Source organism: Rattus norvegicus, chromosome 4, assembly GCF_021556685.1.
Source record: "Rattus norvegicus strain SHRSP/BbbUtx chromosome 4, alternate assembly SHRSP_T2T, whole genome shotgun sequence".
NCBI lineage: Eukaryota > Metazoa > Chordata > Mammalia > Rodentia > Muridae > Rattus > Rattus norvegicus.
In genome coordinates, this window is record NC_141537.1 from 121,381,572 (window position 1) to 121,400,324 (window position 18,753).

Sequence of the window (18,753 nt, forward strand, 5' to 3'; positions counted from 1 at the left end):
TGCATGCAGTGGGTAGCACTAGGTCAATACAGAGTAAGAAACTTTTACTGGGTTTGTCAGTCTGTCCTGCTTGTGGACTGGCTCATTTAGTAGAACAGAGTAAGAACAGGGATTCAAAAGGTAGACGGGGCAGTTAGGAAAGCAAGCAGCCTGGGGAAGAGCTCTGCTGACACAGGACTTCTGGAAGCCATAGTTGATGCTGAGCATGAAATGACTTGGTCACTCCTGTTGGAGGCAGGGACTGGAAGCAAGGTAGACTCATTCAGAAGTAGTCATGGAGTATGCAGCACTCAGTGAGAGGTTGAGCTGCACAGCTAATCAAGAATGACAGATCTCCTCATGCTCTAGGTTTGGCCCATGGCTATTTCCTCAGTGGAAGGTCTGCGCACGTGTGTGTGTGTGTGTACACACACACACACACACACACACACCATATAATGGAGGCCTACACATACACATACCATATAGTGGAAGGCCTACACACACATAACATATAGTGGAAGGCCTACACACACACACACACACACACACACACACACACACATACCATATAGTGGAAGGCCTACACACACATAACATATAGTGGAAGGCCTACACACACACACACACACACACACATACCATATAGTGGAAGGCCTACACACACATACCATATAGTGGAAGGCCTACACACACACACACACACACACACACACACACACAACATATTGTGGAAGTGCACACACACACACACACACACACACACACACATCTTATAATCCATATGGCTGGTTGCTCCCTGATAGGCTGAGAGAACTGTGCCATACAGAAGGAGCCCACATGTCCAACATAGGTGAACACAGAGCTCCACGTTGCCAGTCCTTCAGTCGCAACACTGTGAACTTCCTGCAGAGAGCCTGAAGGAGGCATAGTGAGTGATAAAATCATTGCCTAGAGGCTTCGAGACTACTAAGCTGACTTGGGAATGAGTGGCAACCTTGGTGTTTGTATACCACATGTCTGGATTCCCTTCTCGTATTTCTATTGCAAAGGGATACCACTAGCCTCTAGGCTTCTCCAGGGACATTGAGCACTCCAATGCCCGATTCCAACTCCTCCCTGTCTACCTGGAAAGCCCTGGCTCTGTCAAGTGGGTCAAGTAGGGTATGGTTGGAAGAGGTACTAAGTAACTGTTTTCTGCCCTGTGAGGGCAGAGTGAGCAGGCTAGAGGTGACCGTGTATTAATTTGGTCAAACTGTTAAGGTGCTATTTAGTTTTGGAAGATGAGTGTGCCCTGCTGGCCTGGGTCCACCATCTCTTCGCAGCCAGCAACCATGGGATTATTTTGTGCCTACTCTCCACCTTCGTGGCCAGAAACTGTGGTCGCCATGGGCTGGGGCAGCTGGCCTGTAGTAGCTGCATGTTGAGGGGTCTATAGTCTCCTTCTGGAGTCTCCAGGTAGAAAGAAACTCCCTGAAATAAAGAGGAGCTGCCCAGCTAGGGTTAGACGCGCATGGGGCTACTCTATGGAGCTCTTGTTGCTAAAAGCAGCATTGGGCCAAGTGAATGCTGGCCTAGGGTTTTAGACAAATTTCTAGGTCTTGGTGTTGCATTGACAGAACAACTGACACCAGACTCCCACAACACTAAGGGAGGGAGAGTCATCATGGTTCTCAGTTGCTGAAGAGCAAAGTGTGACTGAGACAGCAGAGGTGCAGTTCTGACAGAGTCATGGCGGTAGCAGGGGTCCACTCTGAGCATCTGCTCCAGACCACTGAGAACCAGCAGGAGTTACGGTGACTAACCTTCTCGTCCACCTGTAGGATAGCTGGCACGTGACAGCTGCTCCACTCACACTAGACTCTGGAATCATAATCACCAGGTGAGTCCCACAGGCCCCCATATTAAAAACAAAACAGGCCAGACACACAGAACAACTTACTCTTGGAACAATCGTGCATTTGTATCAGGGTTATGGGCACTGAGCTAAGCCCCTTCATTATACTACTAATGAAACCAGTGGCCGTGGAAGGTGGGATTTGAGTGGTATAGTCCTGTTGAAGATTCATGAGACGTGGAGGTTAGGTGAGACAGAGTGTTTAGTACAGGACGATGGGTCACTGAGAGAGAATAAGTCATGGGGTTGCATAGAGATACTGCCATGGAGACTAGGTGGCCTTGGTGTGACTTGACTGCGCCAACGTTGTTCAGAAGACCGGATGTCTGCCTTTCGCCTACCACCTGAGAAAAGACAAGTGGGTGAGTGGTGAGCCCATGAACCAAGCACCCTTACCCATTGCTTGCCTGTGTGCTCCTCATCCTGTCTAGGAAGCAATGTCGTCACTCAACACCTATTGTGTAGCAAGCCATTCACATAGCCTCCCAGATCAGACAACAGGCTAATCCCAGCACTTGAGAGGTAGAGGCATGAGAATCATGTGTACAAAGTCAGCCTCAGCTCCACTGTGAGTTCAAGGCCAGCCTAAACTACTTGAGACCCTGACTTAAAATAGAAAAAAAAAATGTAGAGCTTGGAGTCATTAGGAAGACCATCTCTCACCTGCATGTGCTGAGGGGCTTTCTCCTTCCTTAAGAAGCCACAGCTAGGTTTGAGCTGAGGCCCTGCGACTATGGAGACCACAGATCCTGAACAGAGCATTCAATTGCTGCTGTCTGCTGTGTGAGGCTGCACCAATTCAGATGGTACCAGAGTGGAAACTGAGGCTCATGCTGTCATTTCTAAAGCTCCCAGGAGACTGAGGTGTGAGCAGCCATTTCTACTGGTTCACACAATCAGCAGTAGTTATGAAATGCACTTACAGCAGATGTCAGAAGCACTAATCAGCAAGAGTATAAAATATCAAAATCTCTGTCCCTTTTAGCCTTCACGTTCTGGTCCTATTACCCCTCTAAACCAGCTTTTCATGTGTGATCCTCTGTTGATTTCTCACTGTGTGAAATGAGGTCCTGGAAGCAAGCAGTGGTACCCTCCCCCAGCCCTAATGCTCTCAGCGTGCCTCCCAGTCATGAGAGAATGGCACCACCTTGAACTGTGGCTATGTGTATGCATTCCCATATAAGGCTCCTCATTGGCCTCACCAGGTGCAGAAGACACAGTAGGGCTGCACCAGTAGATGTAGAAGACACAGTGGGGCTGCACTGGCAGGTGCCAGGTGCAGAAGACACAGTAGGGCTGCACCAGTAGATGCAGAAGACACAGCAGGGCTGCACTGGCAGGTGCTGAGTGCAGAAGACACAGCGGGGCTGCACCGGCGGGCTCTTCTCTGCTGCTGTGCAGTGCATGCAGGGTCCTAATACGCATTTTCTGGCAGACAAGCCTCTGTCTGGTTTTCGAGCTCTCGAGAGCAAAGGAGATCAGACTTTTTTTCTGTTTAGCTCAGATTCTTGAAATAGACAGATGGGAGGTTGGGTCTGTGAGAGCTAGGCTGTCCCAAGCATCTTGCCAGGGCTGTGACTTGGAAATTAACGTTACAGAGATTAATTAGTCGGCTAGGGGGGTTAACAAATTAACAAACGGGGAACTTCGCACGAGTGGACTACATACCTTTAAAGTACCAGGTCAAAGAGGCTACATAGAACACTACTCTACATGCGGGAAGCTTAGGAAGAGCCATTAAACCCTGTTTCCTGCAGCCCTGTGGGATGTGTTGGCCTGTAGGGCAGTTGCACCTGCTGTCCATTCATCCCTCTGGATTTCAGAGGCTTAGACTCGAGTTTGGTTCTCCTCTGCATTTCTTGAACTTGATGGGAGTGGTAAGCGCTTGTCTGAACTTCTTTCTTGTCTTTACAGGCAAACATTCGAGGGAGGTTCCGCTGAAGGGGCCCCAGAGGCAAGCCTGGTCTTCTGAGCTGCATGCTGCTCACTCACCAGAGCCTACAGTACCCCTCACTCAGAACTGGAGCAGCAGCACACAGGTTCTCTCCCGTCTCAGAAAAAAAAAAAGGCCTGCCAGGAGGTGCAGAAGCAGCATCCACACTTGGGAAGAGAGCACCTGTCAGCCAGGTTATCACTGCTTCCTGTTTGGGAAACTATTCCACTGTAGCCAGGTCCCTCAGGAGCCCAGAAGAGAGATCCCTTTGTTAACTGGATCTAGCATTCTCGAACTTTTTTTTCTGGCAAATCTCACTGTTTGATAAATGTATATGCTCTCCCTCAACACAAGGTTTCAACTTCTTTTAGAGAAAAAAATAGATGTTCTCCATGAACAGACTGTGTAAGGGAAGAGAAAAGGACTTGGGAGACTGGTTAAGACCTATGCCTCTGATACTATTCACTTTCCCCCAGTAATTCCAGTAGTTCCATCTAGAACTAAAATGGAGTTAGAAGTCTCCCACAAGGTCCCAGGTCTCTGCTCTGAACTTGCCAGGGGTCCAGAGGCCAGTCCCATGTCACAATGTTGAAACTTCACAAGCCACTAATATACCTTCTAATGTCCCGTTTTATAGCCAAGAAATCAGGCCCAACGAGATTCGTCCAAAAGCATCCAATCAGCATCCCACATTCAGACCTACAGCCCAGGTATCCTGAGTCTCTGCCCTACATCTACCAGATCCATTCTGAATCCTGGTTTCCTAACTTGGAAAGTATGACTACAAATGCAAAACCAGCACAGAGTGCTAGAGACGCCCAGTGGGCCAGAGCTCAGCCTGCCAGCAGTTCCTCCAGACTCGGCTCAGAAATATTATCTTACCAGATGCACGCTTTGGAGCCAGAAGAGAAGGCAACTGAAAGTCAAGTGGCGGCTTCTTGTACAGGTCAAAATCCTTGTGGCGCTGGCTCCAGCCCCACCTCTCCCGATCCAACACAGGCTTCAACACATTAGCAAACAGAGCGCTTTCTTGCCACTCCTAAATGAGAACGTCAAGTCAGTGACGGGGAAGGACATTCCCAAGCACCCCGACTTGAGGCCCTGCTCCTCCCCGAAGACCTCATTTAGCTCTCTGATGGGTGGCAGTCTAAGATCCTGCTGGTGGCTTCCAATGGCGCTCTGAAGACCCCATACTTGGAACCCACCGGCTGTGAGCCAGGCCTGGCGGGACTTCTTCTGGGCTTTCTTCTCCTCTTCCTTTGGGTCCTGAAGATCCACCATAGCCGAGAGGTAATTCTGTGAATACGTGAATCTCTTCCTTGGCTCCTAGAAGTGAGGAGGCAACGTCTTGTAAGAATAGCATTAGATAGGGCTTAGGAACAATCAAGCTTCCAAGCACGGATCAGAAACACCTGAGGACATACAGACACACGGTCCTGACACTAGGTGCTCTAACTAAATGCTTAAGGCAGACCCGTGATAGTCACATCGTTGCCTCCTTTGACAGAGAAACCCATTTTCTACATGTGGTGGGTGCTAAAAGCCTAAATGTTTTTTCTTATGGTCGACAGCTGTCTCCATAGCAACACAATGCTCCCCAGAGGACCAGCTTCTGGATTGTTTTCAGCCATGAGTGTCTAAGCATGTGCTGAGCACCTCTGGCTCTTCTCCCATCACCTGATCCTTTGTCCAATGTCCCTAAATGGTTGACTTCACCCACCCTTGGTCAGAGAAAGAAGAACTTAAGTGTGTGGTGGTTTGAATGAGAGCGGCCCCCCGCCCGTGGGCTCATGTATTTGAATGCTTAGTTGTCAAGGAACGGAACTGTTTGAGAAGAATTAGGAGATGTGGCCTTGTTGGAGGACATGTGCCAATGGGAGGTGGACTAGGAGGTTTCAGAAGCACACACCAGCCCCCTGCCTCTTTCCTTCTTTCTCCTCTTTCTATTGGTACCTGGAGAGAAGGAGGTAAAGCTCCCACCTTCTGCTCCAGCACCACACCTCTCTCTCTGCTTCCCACCATAATGATCACAGACCAACTCTCAGTTCCCAATTAAATGCTTTCTTATAAGAGTGGCCTTGGTGATGGTGTCTCTTCATAACAACAGAACGGTAAGACAGAGTGTTAGCCAGCTGCCCTGTCACTCACCTTGGCCATCTCTTGAAGCATTTGCTTCTTGGCAAGCTCTGTGGAATTCATGGTCTGGGTGCTGTAGTTGTGGACGGTTTTGTTCTCAGGAATGGCAATTCTAATTATCCTCTTCATTGACTTTTGAGACTGCTTAGTGAACTGGTAGGCTTCTGTGATATTTTTCTGAAGAGAGAGAGAGAGACCAGTTGTTACCCATACCAGACCCTTCTCGTGTGCAGAAAATGTTCTCTGACTCAGAGCCAGGGTGCAGAAACTGATCACACAGTCACACAGCCATGACAAAAGGCCCTCTAGTCCAACATGTCACTGTCCAAAGTGGAATTTGGAGGGGTAAAATCTTGAGACTTCCCAAGGACACCAACTACATCACACATGGAGCCACTATTCCTACATTCGCCTAAGTAGAAAAGATAAAAATGTACAGTTCAAATGTTCAGAGGTCTAAGGCATTTTCATGATTCAGAAAGGGGCCCTATGTCCTAAGGCCCCAGGGATGGGTATTATTAGCCATGGCTGACTAAGCACTGTGTTTCACAGGTTATGTCAGGAGCAAGGGGATTCCCCAGAAATCTGGGTAAGGAAATGAGGGCTATCCCCTCTTCAGAAAGGACGCTGAAGAAATAAGGTGGCTTTACTTGAGAGTTTCCTAGGGAATTACAAATAAAATAACTCGAACCTGGTATGTACACAGTAAAGTCAGCATCTGAAAGGCCCAGGCAGGAGGATCGTGTGTTTGAAGCCTGCTGAGCTACACAAAGAGAACCCATCTAAAACACAAACACAAACAAGGTGTGGGTGTGGCAGCACAGCGGGAGAGCCATTGCCTAGAATGAGCAAGGACCTGGCTTCAATCGCTAGGAACAGTGGGAGATAAAAAAAGAGAGAGAGGTAGAAGAAAGAGATGAAGATTGCCTGAGCAATGGAAATGAAAGATAAAGGGCAGGAGAATGTGGGCGGAGCCGGGAAGGGGGAGATGGCACAGAAGGGCCCATACCACATTCTCACCTTGCCTGTCATTTCCCTACTGAATTTGGAAAAATAACCACCTTCTGCTCAAACAAGCGCTTAAGGTCCAGATGGTTACCTAACATAGGCAAATGACTTGGCTAGAGTCCCAAGGAGGACCTCAATACAGTCAGAAGAAGGGCTACAACTGTTATTCACGCACAAGGAAAGCACCCATGCAGACAAGATGTGGCTGCCATGGCTTTAAACAAGTCAGTGCGCACCAAGACTAGCTAGATGTGTCACTGGATCTGGCCATAGCCCACATGGACATAAGTAAGAACATTTCATTATTTTTCTATGTTCCCCCCATCCTTAGAAGGTTTAACCTGTGTTCCTCAATTCCCTGCTCTTCCAGCCCTGACCTTGAGGTGGTCCCTCCTCCCATGCTATTTCCATTACATTAAAGTCAAAACTTGGATCAAAAGAGCCACCTGGTGTAAGATATCAAGTAGGTCACCAGGTGCTCTGGGTACCAGGTATTCTGAGATGTGAGAGAAGAATTTGAGTCATAACCAAAGTAGCCTGAGAAACACGTGAGGTAAGAGAAAACAATCCGCACTGATCATCTGGAGGTAAAACTTGGGAGACATGGTTTAGGTAGATACAAAAAAATATATATTAAAGGAAGCAAGTCCAGATACCAAAAATATATGAAACAAAAACAAATATAAAGAAAAACACGAGGTATATAAATATTTAAAATTTGAGTGTGTGAAATTCACAGCTTCTGAATGAATGTGCCGGAAAATCAGCCTGTGATGGATTCCCAGCAGGCAGTCTGAATACAAGGAATATGTGTAAGAACTGGAGTACAGAGGAGACACAGAAGTAGCAACATCCAAATAGCACAGTTTCCAACAGAGAGGAGAAGTGATACATCTTGAGGGAAATAATGCAGGTCTGAAAGATGATAGAAACCCCAGACCATTCTCAGTAAAATTAAAGAGAGCAAAGACTGGGGTGCAGGCACCCCCTCAGAATTGAAGCATCCCCTAATGGAGTAGGAGAAACTTAACAAGGTCAGAATTTTTGTACATTCAAAGGACCCAGGTTATTTAAACAGCAGCAAGTGTAGGGAGGAAAGGCTGGCTGGTCCAGTGGTCCACAGGCAGTGCAGGGAGCTGCAAGAATGCAGCTTTCTGTGAGTCCTCACCCATGCTTGGGTGGATCTGCCAGTAATGCAGCAGCCATCCATGCCCTGTAGGAACTCCAACAAACTCCCTGGTCCATCAAGTTAGACCTACAGACTTGTTTCTCTGATCTGTCATTGGTACCTTATCTGTGTTAATAAATGTTTGTGGTTTCCCCTGAAAAGTCATACAAAAGCAAAGCCAAAATAAATTTTTTAAACATTTCAGAGGGAAACAGCAGGCCATCTGTAAAAGAAGTCATGTCATACTGACATCACATTCCACAGCAGAAGCACAGTGAACAAAATACATGTTTAAAAAAAAAAAAAACAACTCCAGTCTAGTCAGGCGACGATGGCACATGCCTCTAAGTTCCAGCACTCAGGAGGCACAGATGGGCAGTCCGTTCTAAAGAGAATTCTAGGACAGCCAGGACTACAAAGAGAAACCCTGGCTCAAAGAACCTGGGGGTCGGGGAGACTTTAGATTATCAGGTCCAGGCAAAGGGTGCATTCAGTTTGTGTAGGCACATACATACCCATCCCAGGAAACATACCCCCCACCCCCGCCCAGATTTGTAGATTTTATTTAATGTATACTTCTAAAAATAAAAGGGGTCCTATAGGTAGGACAACAATAATATAAAATCCTATTTTTATATTTGTATATGTTTAAATGTATTTGTATGTTTTTAAAAAGCCAAAAGAGACACCTAACAAAAATGTAAACTAATAATCATAGTTGATTTTATTAAGACTTTTCCTAGTAACTAACTGAGAAAAACAAACAGATTTCAAAGACTAACGGGAAGCATGGCTCAGCCACAGAGCAATTGCCTAGCACGTATGCTGCCCTGACTTCAACTTTTAGCACTGAAAAAAAAATAACAAAAATGCTGGGCATGGTGTACACTTCTTCAATTCCAGCACCCAGGAGGCAGAGGAAAGCCAGTCTCTGAGTTTAAGTCCAGCCTGGTCTATCAGGTGAGTTCTAGGACAGTCAGAATTACACAGAGAAACCCTATCTTGAAAAACCAAAATAAAAGTAAAAAATATAAGACAATAATAATAATAACTAGGTGACTGTCTTGAAATGCCTTTATCAGCACTTGGCTGTGTCCCATTCTTTCCATAGTACTTAGTAACAGCCCCTGCTTAAATCTATGTTAAAAATCGATTTTAATAAACTATGACTCTGCTTTGGGGAAAAAACAAACAGGATACAGCGAGCCTGACAGATCACCAGGCTGGCATACCAGACGTGCACAGCTGCTGAGTAACGGTGGGGCACACGTTGTTTCCACAAACACTGGAGCATCTCCCGAAGCATTTCATGAGGCTGAGCTGTGACTTCTCAACAGTAAAACGACACAAAATTTACTCACCGATGTCAATGCGATTAAGGTAGAACCCAAAGTCAGAGTATGTGAGAAACAGAATTTACAAAAATATTTACAAAATTTACAAAAAAAAAAAAAAAAAAGCCTGGAGAGATGGCTTTGAGGTCAAGAGAATTTGCTGTTCTTCCAGAGGCCTTGGGTTTGGTTTCCGGCACCCACACAACCATCTCCAATTCCAGAAGATCCAGTGCCCTCTTCTGGCCTCCACAGGGGCCAGGCCACAGTGCACAGACATACGTGCAGGCAAAACACATACACATGAAATAAAAATAAAAAATAGAAATTAAATGTCCATGTTCAGGGCTAGAGAGATGGCTTCTCTTCCAGAGGACCTGAGTCTGGTTTCAGCATCCAGCCTCTTGGAACTCCAGCATCAAGAGATCTGATGACCATTCTGGTCTCTACAAGCACCCATACCCACTCATGGTGTTCTCTCTCCTCTCCTCTCCTCTCTCTCCTCTCCTCCCTCTCCTCTCCTCTCCTCTCCTCTCCTCTCCTCTCCTCTCCTCTCTCTTCTCTATCTCCCCTTTACTCCAACCCCCACATACAAATAAAATAATAACAATAGATTTTATAAGTTTTATAAAACTAGTGGAGCAGAGCTGGCAACATGGTTCAACATAATGACCTGAGTTGAATCCTTGGAATCCACATGGTATGAGAACAAAATCAACTCCAAAACTTTGTCCTCTGACCTCCATACAGGTGCTATGCAAAGCACATTCACATTCACACACACACACACACACACACACACACACACACACACACACTATATATATATATATATGTGTATATATATATATATATAAATTAATGCAAAAAACTCATGAGAAGTGCTTCATGCCCATAGTTTGTTTTTAACCAAATTATATAAAGATGGCTTTATAATACACCAGTCATCTATATTTCCACCTGCACTCAGAAAAAAGAACAAGAAGTTAAACCCAAATACTGTAAAAATACAATCAGAAGTAAACATATAATATGGAAACCAAGACAGCAGGTTGCTGCCTTTTTGAGGAGAACAATAATGGTACAGAGGTGATTTCGTTGGTGACCCCAACCACCATAAACAGACCTGATCCTAGGCAACCTGGTCTAACTGATTTGACAGAGCAATCTCTGAGGGTAAATACAGACTAAGAATGCAACAAATCACCCACAAGGGGGAAACGGAAGTAGATTCCACCCTCATACGGTGATAAACCCCAACTGGGTGTGGCGGCTCAGCCCTGCCGTCCATCATCCAATAGGCAGAGGTAGGAGTATTGCCCAAAACTTCAGTGCCAGTCTGACCTAAACAGTGAGTTGTATGTAAGTCAGTGAGAATTGTATAGCAAGAGACCCTGTCTCAAAGAAAGAAAATGTCCAGATCCATTTGAGTTAAAATATGATAATATTTGGACCCAGATCGTGAACGCACTCCAGTGGTAGAATGCTTGCCCTCCAGGTACAAGATTCTGGGGCACCCCAACCTCAAAACAAACAAACGTTTCAAAGAAGAAAATAGATTCATAATCTTGGAGTAGGAAAAGATTCCTGAAGAAATGAGAAAAATATGGAAATATACTAAATTTAAAACGACTCCTGCTCAAAATGCCATTGAGAGAGGTTTTTAAGTGAAAGAGAGAGATCGCTTCTCGGCCTTTTGGCTAAGATCAAGTGAAGTGAAAGAGAGAAAGAGAGCCAAGTATGGTGGTGCGTGCCTTTCATCCCAGCACTTCAGAGACGGAGAGAGGTGGGTCTCTGTGATAAGGGTGAATATGAAGTGATAATTTTGGAATTTTAGTTTCTTTTTATAAAACACAGAAATATGACAGGAATGTGCTTTCCTTTTAATCCCAGGTGTGGAGCTACGGGACGGTTTGAACTGGCTGCAGTGGCTGACTATGATCTGCCTCGTTCTCGAACAGGGGCGTGGTTTTGCCAGCTGCAGATGGTTTCTGCAGTTGTGGGATGTTTGGAACTCTGGGAACTTTTCAGAAAGTATATAAATGCTACATTCCCGAGCGTCAAGGAAGGGGGTGGGGGAGTCGTTCATTTCGGGAGGTTGGTTGTGGTTTGCTAGTAGTCATGGTCAAAGAAGCAAAAGGAAAGAAATCAGCTCAGGGGTTTTCCTAATTCCTCTCCCCTCTCCCCTTGTCTCTCCTATCGAGTGTTAGGGGATGAAACCAGGGGTGGGGATAGAGGGTGGGGAAAAGAAGAGCCTTCAAAGTAGCAAAGACCGGCTACATACATATATTGACTTAACTACTATTTTGAAAAACAATATATGATCTAGGCCATGGAGTCAGCATTCTAACCCTAAGTGTACAATCCTAAGAAGAACGGCACCGTTTCGGCAGAAAACGTATTGGCATATAGTTAGAATGCCTTTAAATTGCCGAAGAAATGGCCACCAGAAGTAAACAATGAAAGATGCACAGCAGGAGTCTCCAGACTGGAGGTGGAACATGAAGAAGAGGGTGGAGAGGGCCTCGCAGAGAGGTCATAGCAGACAGTCAAGTCACACTTGAGATGTTTGCACTTCCAAGGCGCTGGGGCTAGCTTGGGTAAGACAATATCTGTGGCCATCCAGGCCACACATCACTGACCTTCCATCACCTCACCAGCGTATCTGTCTTCTATTGTCTCCTCTTCATGATTTCTCCTACTTTATGTTATATGCTTTATTACTATTTATTTATTGTATTTATTACATATATCTATTATCCATAATACATTATATACTATATGTATTTATATATCAACTGTATATTGTATATCATATGGTATTACATGTGTATTAAAAATATGTATTATATATTATATTACTTTACATAGTTTACTTCTATGCTGCTTAAACAACTTATGATACCCATGGCCTTAGCAGCTCAAGCAAGACATTATACCCATAACAGTTCTAAAAGAAACACTGGTCCTGTGGTAAGTGTTCTCTGCCTAAGTTCACTCTCTCATATCCAAGGACGGCTAAGATAAGTGGGACTGGAAGCAAATGACCTGGCATAATTCAGCCTTGCCTCCTGTACTACTGCCCAGCAAGGAGGGAGAGAGAGAACACCCACCTGAACAACGGAATCCCTATGGACTTGGTTCTTCAGAAGCATGTTGTTCCGCCATTGCAGGTACTTATCCTGGTGGACTTGGATCTCCAGTGGGAGATTAGAAGTCTGATGTTGGACGTCCTCCTCGTTGTCATTGAGCTGGGGTGATACTGGCAACACCTGTCCATCTATGAGCTCTTCCTGAGAAATGGGAACCCCAAACTCTTGGCTCAGGTCTTTAATCATGCAGGAGGAGGGCAGCAGATCTCGAGAAATCACGTCCTTGAGCTTGGTGCTGCTGTGGCAGATGTCATGGATCCTGAAGTGAAGAACAGCCAGCTGCTCAGCCTTACCTGTATAAACACCCTCACTTCACAGCAGAAGTGAAAGGTCAGCTTGACTAGTGGTACCGGGTCAGAGCCGGTTTAATTGGCTAGGACTCCTGACATATGCCTCAAGCTAAAATTAGGGGCTGCCCACAATATGGCACTGAGTGTTTTTCTGACTGTGACTTTTATTCATGGTCTTCCTCAACATCACACCCCACTAGGGAACCACCCCAATATGCTGGCTGACCTTCAGCAGGTAGATGTCAGAGTCCTCCTGCAGTAGAGAGGACAATGCAATCACAGCTCTTTCCAGCACAGAGCTTGAGGCCTGAGTGGCAGTGCTATCTCCTGAACCCCAGGGGTAGCAATGAACCACACCTAGGCCGGCCTGCAGAGAACCCAGGATCCACACTGATAGCATCTGGGAACTTCTGGGTGCTACTCACTACCCCTACTGTTTCCTGAATCTGAGGTAAGGTATATTTCTGAATTAGTGGACTCTTTCCTCAACTGTCAGAAACAAAGAAAAGACAATGACTGGGGCTGTAGTAGTACATTGGTCACTTTTCTTGTTGCTGTTGTCAAATACCTAACCAGAAGCAACTTGAAAGCAGAAGGTTCATTTTGGCTTTCAGTTGGAGAGGATGCAGTCCCTTATGACTGAGAAGGCATGGACAGTCGAAGCATAGGGTAGCTGGTTACACTGCATCCACAGGCAGGAAACAGAAAGAAATGAACTCTGGCAAAAGCTTTCTCTCTTTTTACTCAGTCCATGACCCCAACCTAAGGGGTGGTAGCACCCACATTTGGGGCAAATCTTTGCTCAGTGAATTCTTTCTGGGAAGACCCTCAAAAGCACACTGAAAGGTGTTTCTTTGATGATTCTAATACCATTACATTGAGAATCAAAATTATCCATCACAAGTCCAACCTTCATAAACTTGACTGCTAAAGGCATCACCTAGAAATGATAACATTCCACCCTTGACCTTAAAGTCGTATTTTTGTCTCATTGTCTAAAATGCATTTGTTTAATCCAACTTTAAAGGTCCCCATAGTGTTTATCAGTCCTAGAATTATTCAAAAGCCCAAAGTCCAAAGCCTTTTCTGAGTCTTGAGGCAATCCCTTAACTGTGAGCACCTTAAAAAACAAACAACAAAAAAGTTGCATGATTCAAGTATATAATGACACAAAATCGTATTCCCATCCCAAAAGAATGGGACCAGACCAAAGCAAGCCCAAGCCCAATAGGACAAAGGTCAAGTCCCGAAGCTCCGTATCCAGCATCTGGAACTCGTGACAGAATCACCTGGGCTCCAAACCTTCCACCTCTACCTCCAGCAGCACTCAAGCAGCTTAGAGTTCCTGGATAGAGTCCACTCTGCACCCGTCTTTCTGAGCTGATTTCCTGTGGTCTTGACCTCTCCTACATCCCAAGATCTCCACTGCAACTTAGTCTTGACCTTTATAGCTTCATGTAGTGGCCTTTCAGGAACTCCTTGCAGGCACTCCACCCCTGCCACACATTGCCTGGCCTCACTGGCCTTCACAAATCTTCGTACAAGTCTCCACGGCTCCATTACTCTTGCATTTTCAATGCCTGCAAGGAGTCCATGTGATCAATTCGACCAAGTTCTGCTAGCTCAAGATGGAGCCTGGTGCACTTGGACCACAATTATATCGGTCCCTTTTTGCTGACCCTGGTAGGCAACACTACCCTCTGCCCTTCTCTGGTGTTCTTAGATTTGGACCTCATCCTCCAAATGACTCTACATTTCCACAAGATGGACCTTCCACAGGGTGGGACTGGCCCTCTGGGTATCTTTCCTATTGAGCACAGGGTTTCTCTGTAATGAGACTAATCTTTAAAAATCAGAGCTGTTTTCTCAGCCACCCTGCCTGCCATTTAAAATGAATTCCTTTCCCAGACCAAAGCACATTTTCATCTTTCTGTCCCACTTGTTGCTCTCCCCGCCCCCTTCTCAATGTTGACCTGAATCAGAGCAGAAAGCAGTGACTATGACAGCACCCGAATGCTAACCCATCTTGGGTTTTCTTCTCCCAAACAAAGTAGCCTATCGCTCTTTTATTCAACCTCACTCAGGTTGTCAGGACATTGCCACAATGCCACCAGATTCTTTACCTATGTAGAATACAAATGGTCATTAGATCCCTTGTTTCTGTCTGAAACCTCGACAGCTGGCATTTCTCTCAGCTTTCTGGACTTTCTGAATTCCCAGTCGATTGGCTAACTAATGTCTGCTATGGCATTCTATGGTTCTCTAGACCCCAGCTCCAAGTTCTTCCACACTCTTCTCTTGAACCAGTTACAGGGATATGTGAACCATACCTTCACACTTACCATAGCAACAGGCTCACGTCTCAGAACCCATGGTCCGTATTACTTACTTTTCCCTCTGCCGTGGTCAACCCCTGACAAGAATAAATTTAAGGGAGAAAGTCTTGCTCTGTTTACACTTCAAGGGGATAAAGTCCATCCTGGCGACGATGTGGCCACATCATGTCCACCGTCAGGAAGTCAAGAATTTAAAATGCTGGTACTCAGCCACTTCCTCCTCCCTATTCAGTCCAAGACCCCAGTCCATGAGGTGGTACAGGCCGCATTCAGGATGTCTCTTCCCTGATCAGATAACCTTATCTGGAAGTACCTTAATAGGCACACCCAGGAGTGTGTTTCCATGGTGATTCTAAATGCCATCAAATTGGTAATTAAGATCAATCACCACGTGCCAAATACCTTTAGTCCCAGCACTTAGAAGGCAGGGACAAGAGGATCTCTATGAGTGCTAAGTCAGCCTGGTCTATACAGAGAATTCCAGGACTACACAAAGAAACCCTGTCTCAAAAAAAAAAAAAATAACCATCACAAGCACCTAATTCAAAAAGTATATTGGGAGTTCTGGTTCCCCCAATACAGATTCCCCAACTCCCAACTCTCTCGCATCATCTACCAAAATGGAAGGTCTAGCTAGCCTTTGCCTCTAACACCCATCCCAAGCCCTTCCCAAACTGTAAGAAGAAATCGAGAAGTAAGGGAAAGCCTTCGCCCTGAGCTCTCCTTTCCTTGTTTCTCTTCCTCCTGGACTTGTGCTCCCTTAGCTCCTTATTCTCCTTCTGCTTCACCAATTCAACAACACTAGCTGCAGTCAATGTTTCCTAAAAATAGGAAGATAGGAATTACAGCCTACCCCATGCTTGGAAGAGGCATGACTCTCATGACTCAGGGTAATAATGTCCAGTGGCTCGCCAAGGTCCCTCTTTCCTGCCTCCCCAGATGCCCCGCTGCTCTCTCGTGCTCCAAGGGATGCACATGGAGCGCCCGTGAAGCACCTTTGCATTCCTGGTGCCGTATGCCCAGCTCCATGTGAACTAGGGCCTCAAGGTTCCAGCACCCCTCAGTCAAGGCTGGTCTGCAGAGGGACGGTGAACCCCTCAGGACTCCTGGTACAAAGGCCAGGCTGATAGGCAGGGCATAGCAAAGAGGACACGGCGAGAGCTGGCTGTTTGGCAACAGGCTTTCTTAGCAATGAGAGGGCCTGTACCACTGGCCTTAGGGCAGAAGTGAAGGGAAATGCTGGGTCAAACGAAAGGCTGAGGCTGGCGGTGCAGTCTGTATCCCCAGTTCTCACTAGAAATTATACAGCTGCTTCCTCCTCAGATCCTTCTAGAATGTTCCCCACGGGAGCAGACTAGGCAGAGTTGCTCGTCCTCATGGCCAGTCCCCTTTAAGCTAACATGCTTTGAGAGGTTTCAGGAGAACCCGCATCTGTTTCTCCTGGAGCCTAGGAGTACAGGGCATTCTTGTCTGCTGTCCCTATTGCCCACCCAACCTCCAGATAAAGTGTTGTGCCTCCTGCCCCGCCTCCACTCACCTGGACAGTGCCTGAAAGGTCATGCGTGACACAGCCCCGCGAACATAGAGTGCAGGGTACCGCAGGAGCACGGACACGGGCCTGAACAAATGTACGTGGAACAGGACGGTCTCCAGGTCAGCGTAGAGGCGGTGGCGGAAGAGCAACCTGGAGTCATAGAGCACCTTGCAGGCTGCACGGTTGGAGGTAGTGACACTGGAAAGGAGGATTAGCATTGTCCATGAGTCTTGAAAACACTTGGTGGCTTTGCTCTGTCCAGCAGGGGGTTCTTTTTATTTAAAAGCAATGTACAGAATGTAATGTTAGTAAATACACCGAGTAGACCTAGCTTGGGGACCCTGAAAACAATGGTGACTGAGGCCAGATGTCCCCATTCCTGTTCCTCTGTCCCCCTAGGTCAGGGATTACCCTTGGTACTCTAGCAATAGCAACCTGACGGGGTTCCTAAATGCACCTGTAAGTGTCCCAGGTGATGCTCCTATAAGTGAAGCCCGGTGAGATCTGGGCCCACCCTGTTCCTTCAGAAACCTCTCCTTGGACACTGTGGTTCCTCCTATGTGAAGTATTTGGGTCATCCACCAAGCTTCCACTCAGACGTTTTATTGCTGTCCTGCTGATTCATAGAACTTTCATTTACAGACTCTCTGGCAGCCCAGGATAACCTGGCCATTATCCCTTCTTTATCTCCCTCCTGAGCCCTGGACCACAGCCCACCTGCATGTCATGCCCACCACAGGTTTCTGTTGCTTTGTTTTGTTTTGTTTTGATTTTTAATTCGGACAAGGCCATCAACTTTGTTCCATACGTTGCAGATATTTTCAATTTGATGCTTTCATTTTTCAAAACCATATGGTATTTTATTGAGCAAAAATTACTCCTTTGAATGAGGCCAAAAGTTGTATCATTCTCTGACTCTTTATATCTTACTAGAGCAACTTTTCTCTAATGTGGTATCATGAGTGTGTTCTCTTGTCATCTAAAATTTTGATATTTTTGCTTCTCAGAAATAGATTCTTAAAAGTATGAGCATGTTGGTTCACATCTGCAATCCCAGGTCTTAGAAAGCTGAGGCAGGGGAATTGATGCAGATTTTAAAACAACCTAAGCCCCTGAATTCCAGGACAGCCTGGGTTACAAAGTGAAACTTTCTAGCTCTCTTTCTACACTACCCCCCACAGAAAAGGATTTTTAAAAATTTCAGACCATCTTAGTCTAACTAGCTATGCTTTACCGACCAACCTAAACATGGAGGTTATATAGATGTTGCCACCAGGGAAGTGAGGTAATGAGTAACTACTACTGTTGCAACTTGTGAGTCTTTAATTATTTCCAAGTTCACAATTTAAAAAGAGGAGTTATCCTCTACTTGCAACTGCCTTTCCTCCATGACGTAAAGGAGAGCTTTTGGAAATCCTCAGACAGAAAGAGACGCCTCCTCAAGCTGACAGAGAACAAAGAGATCATGCCTTCCCCATGACACCACAGAGAAAGATTAAACACCTTCTGTGCATCGACAAAGCACGGTGAAGTTGCTTATACCCACCACTCACAGAAAACAGTACTGCGAGTCCTCCCCAGCACTTCTGGAAGCAAAAGCACGCAGACTGAAGAGTGGGAGAAGTCACCACTCTTACATGATGGCACCAAAGAATCTACCAAAACAGCCAACTCCTTCACTCAACGAGTTGGTTTGTCAGCTTATGAAAGTCAGTTATGCTTCTGTAAACAATCAGAGACTATTTGGCACTTGAAACTTAACGTAGTATTTTCAAAATAATAAAACTATAGGATGGACTAAATTTGTGGTCGCTGGGAATTAAGAACTGTAAAGGAAGGCAGGCGTGGTTACTATGGCAACAGGAGAAAAACCTTTGAGGTGACACAAATAATTCTGCTATAATTCTTGATTATAGAAACTGCACGATTCATATGTGACAGACTTCACGTGCAGCGTGTCCACATGGCACTGTCAGAACCCTGGTTAGA

General features: G+C 45.9%; 1 protein-coding gene across 10 annotated transcripts in view; it reads right to left on the bottom strand.

Moving 5' to 3' along the window:
- Positions 1 to 1,906: 1,906 nt before the first annotated feature.
- The window catches only part of Cfap92 (cilia and flagella associated protein 92), a 53,755-nt gene continuing 36,908 nt past the window's right edge, over positions 1,907 to 18,753 (bottom strand). For 5 of the 10 annotated variants that reach the window (XM_087655428.1, XM_087655429.1, XM_087655430.1 and 2 more), the window contains 6 exons: positions 16,768 to 16,962; positions 12,566 to 12,863; positions 5,958 to 6,122; positions 4,929 to 5,135; positions 4,692 to 4,848; positions 1,907 to 2,220 (listed from right to left, as the gene is read on the bottom strand). In XM_087655428.1, coding sequence (XP_087511554.1) covers positions 2,045 to 2,220; positions 4,692 to 4,848; positions 4,929 to 5,135; positions 5,958 to 6,122; positions 12,566 to 12,863; positions 16,768 to 16,962 — 1,198 coding nt within the window. In that variant the 3' untranslated portion in view covers positions 1,907 to 2,044. 10 annotated transcript variants of the gene reach the window in all.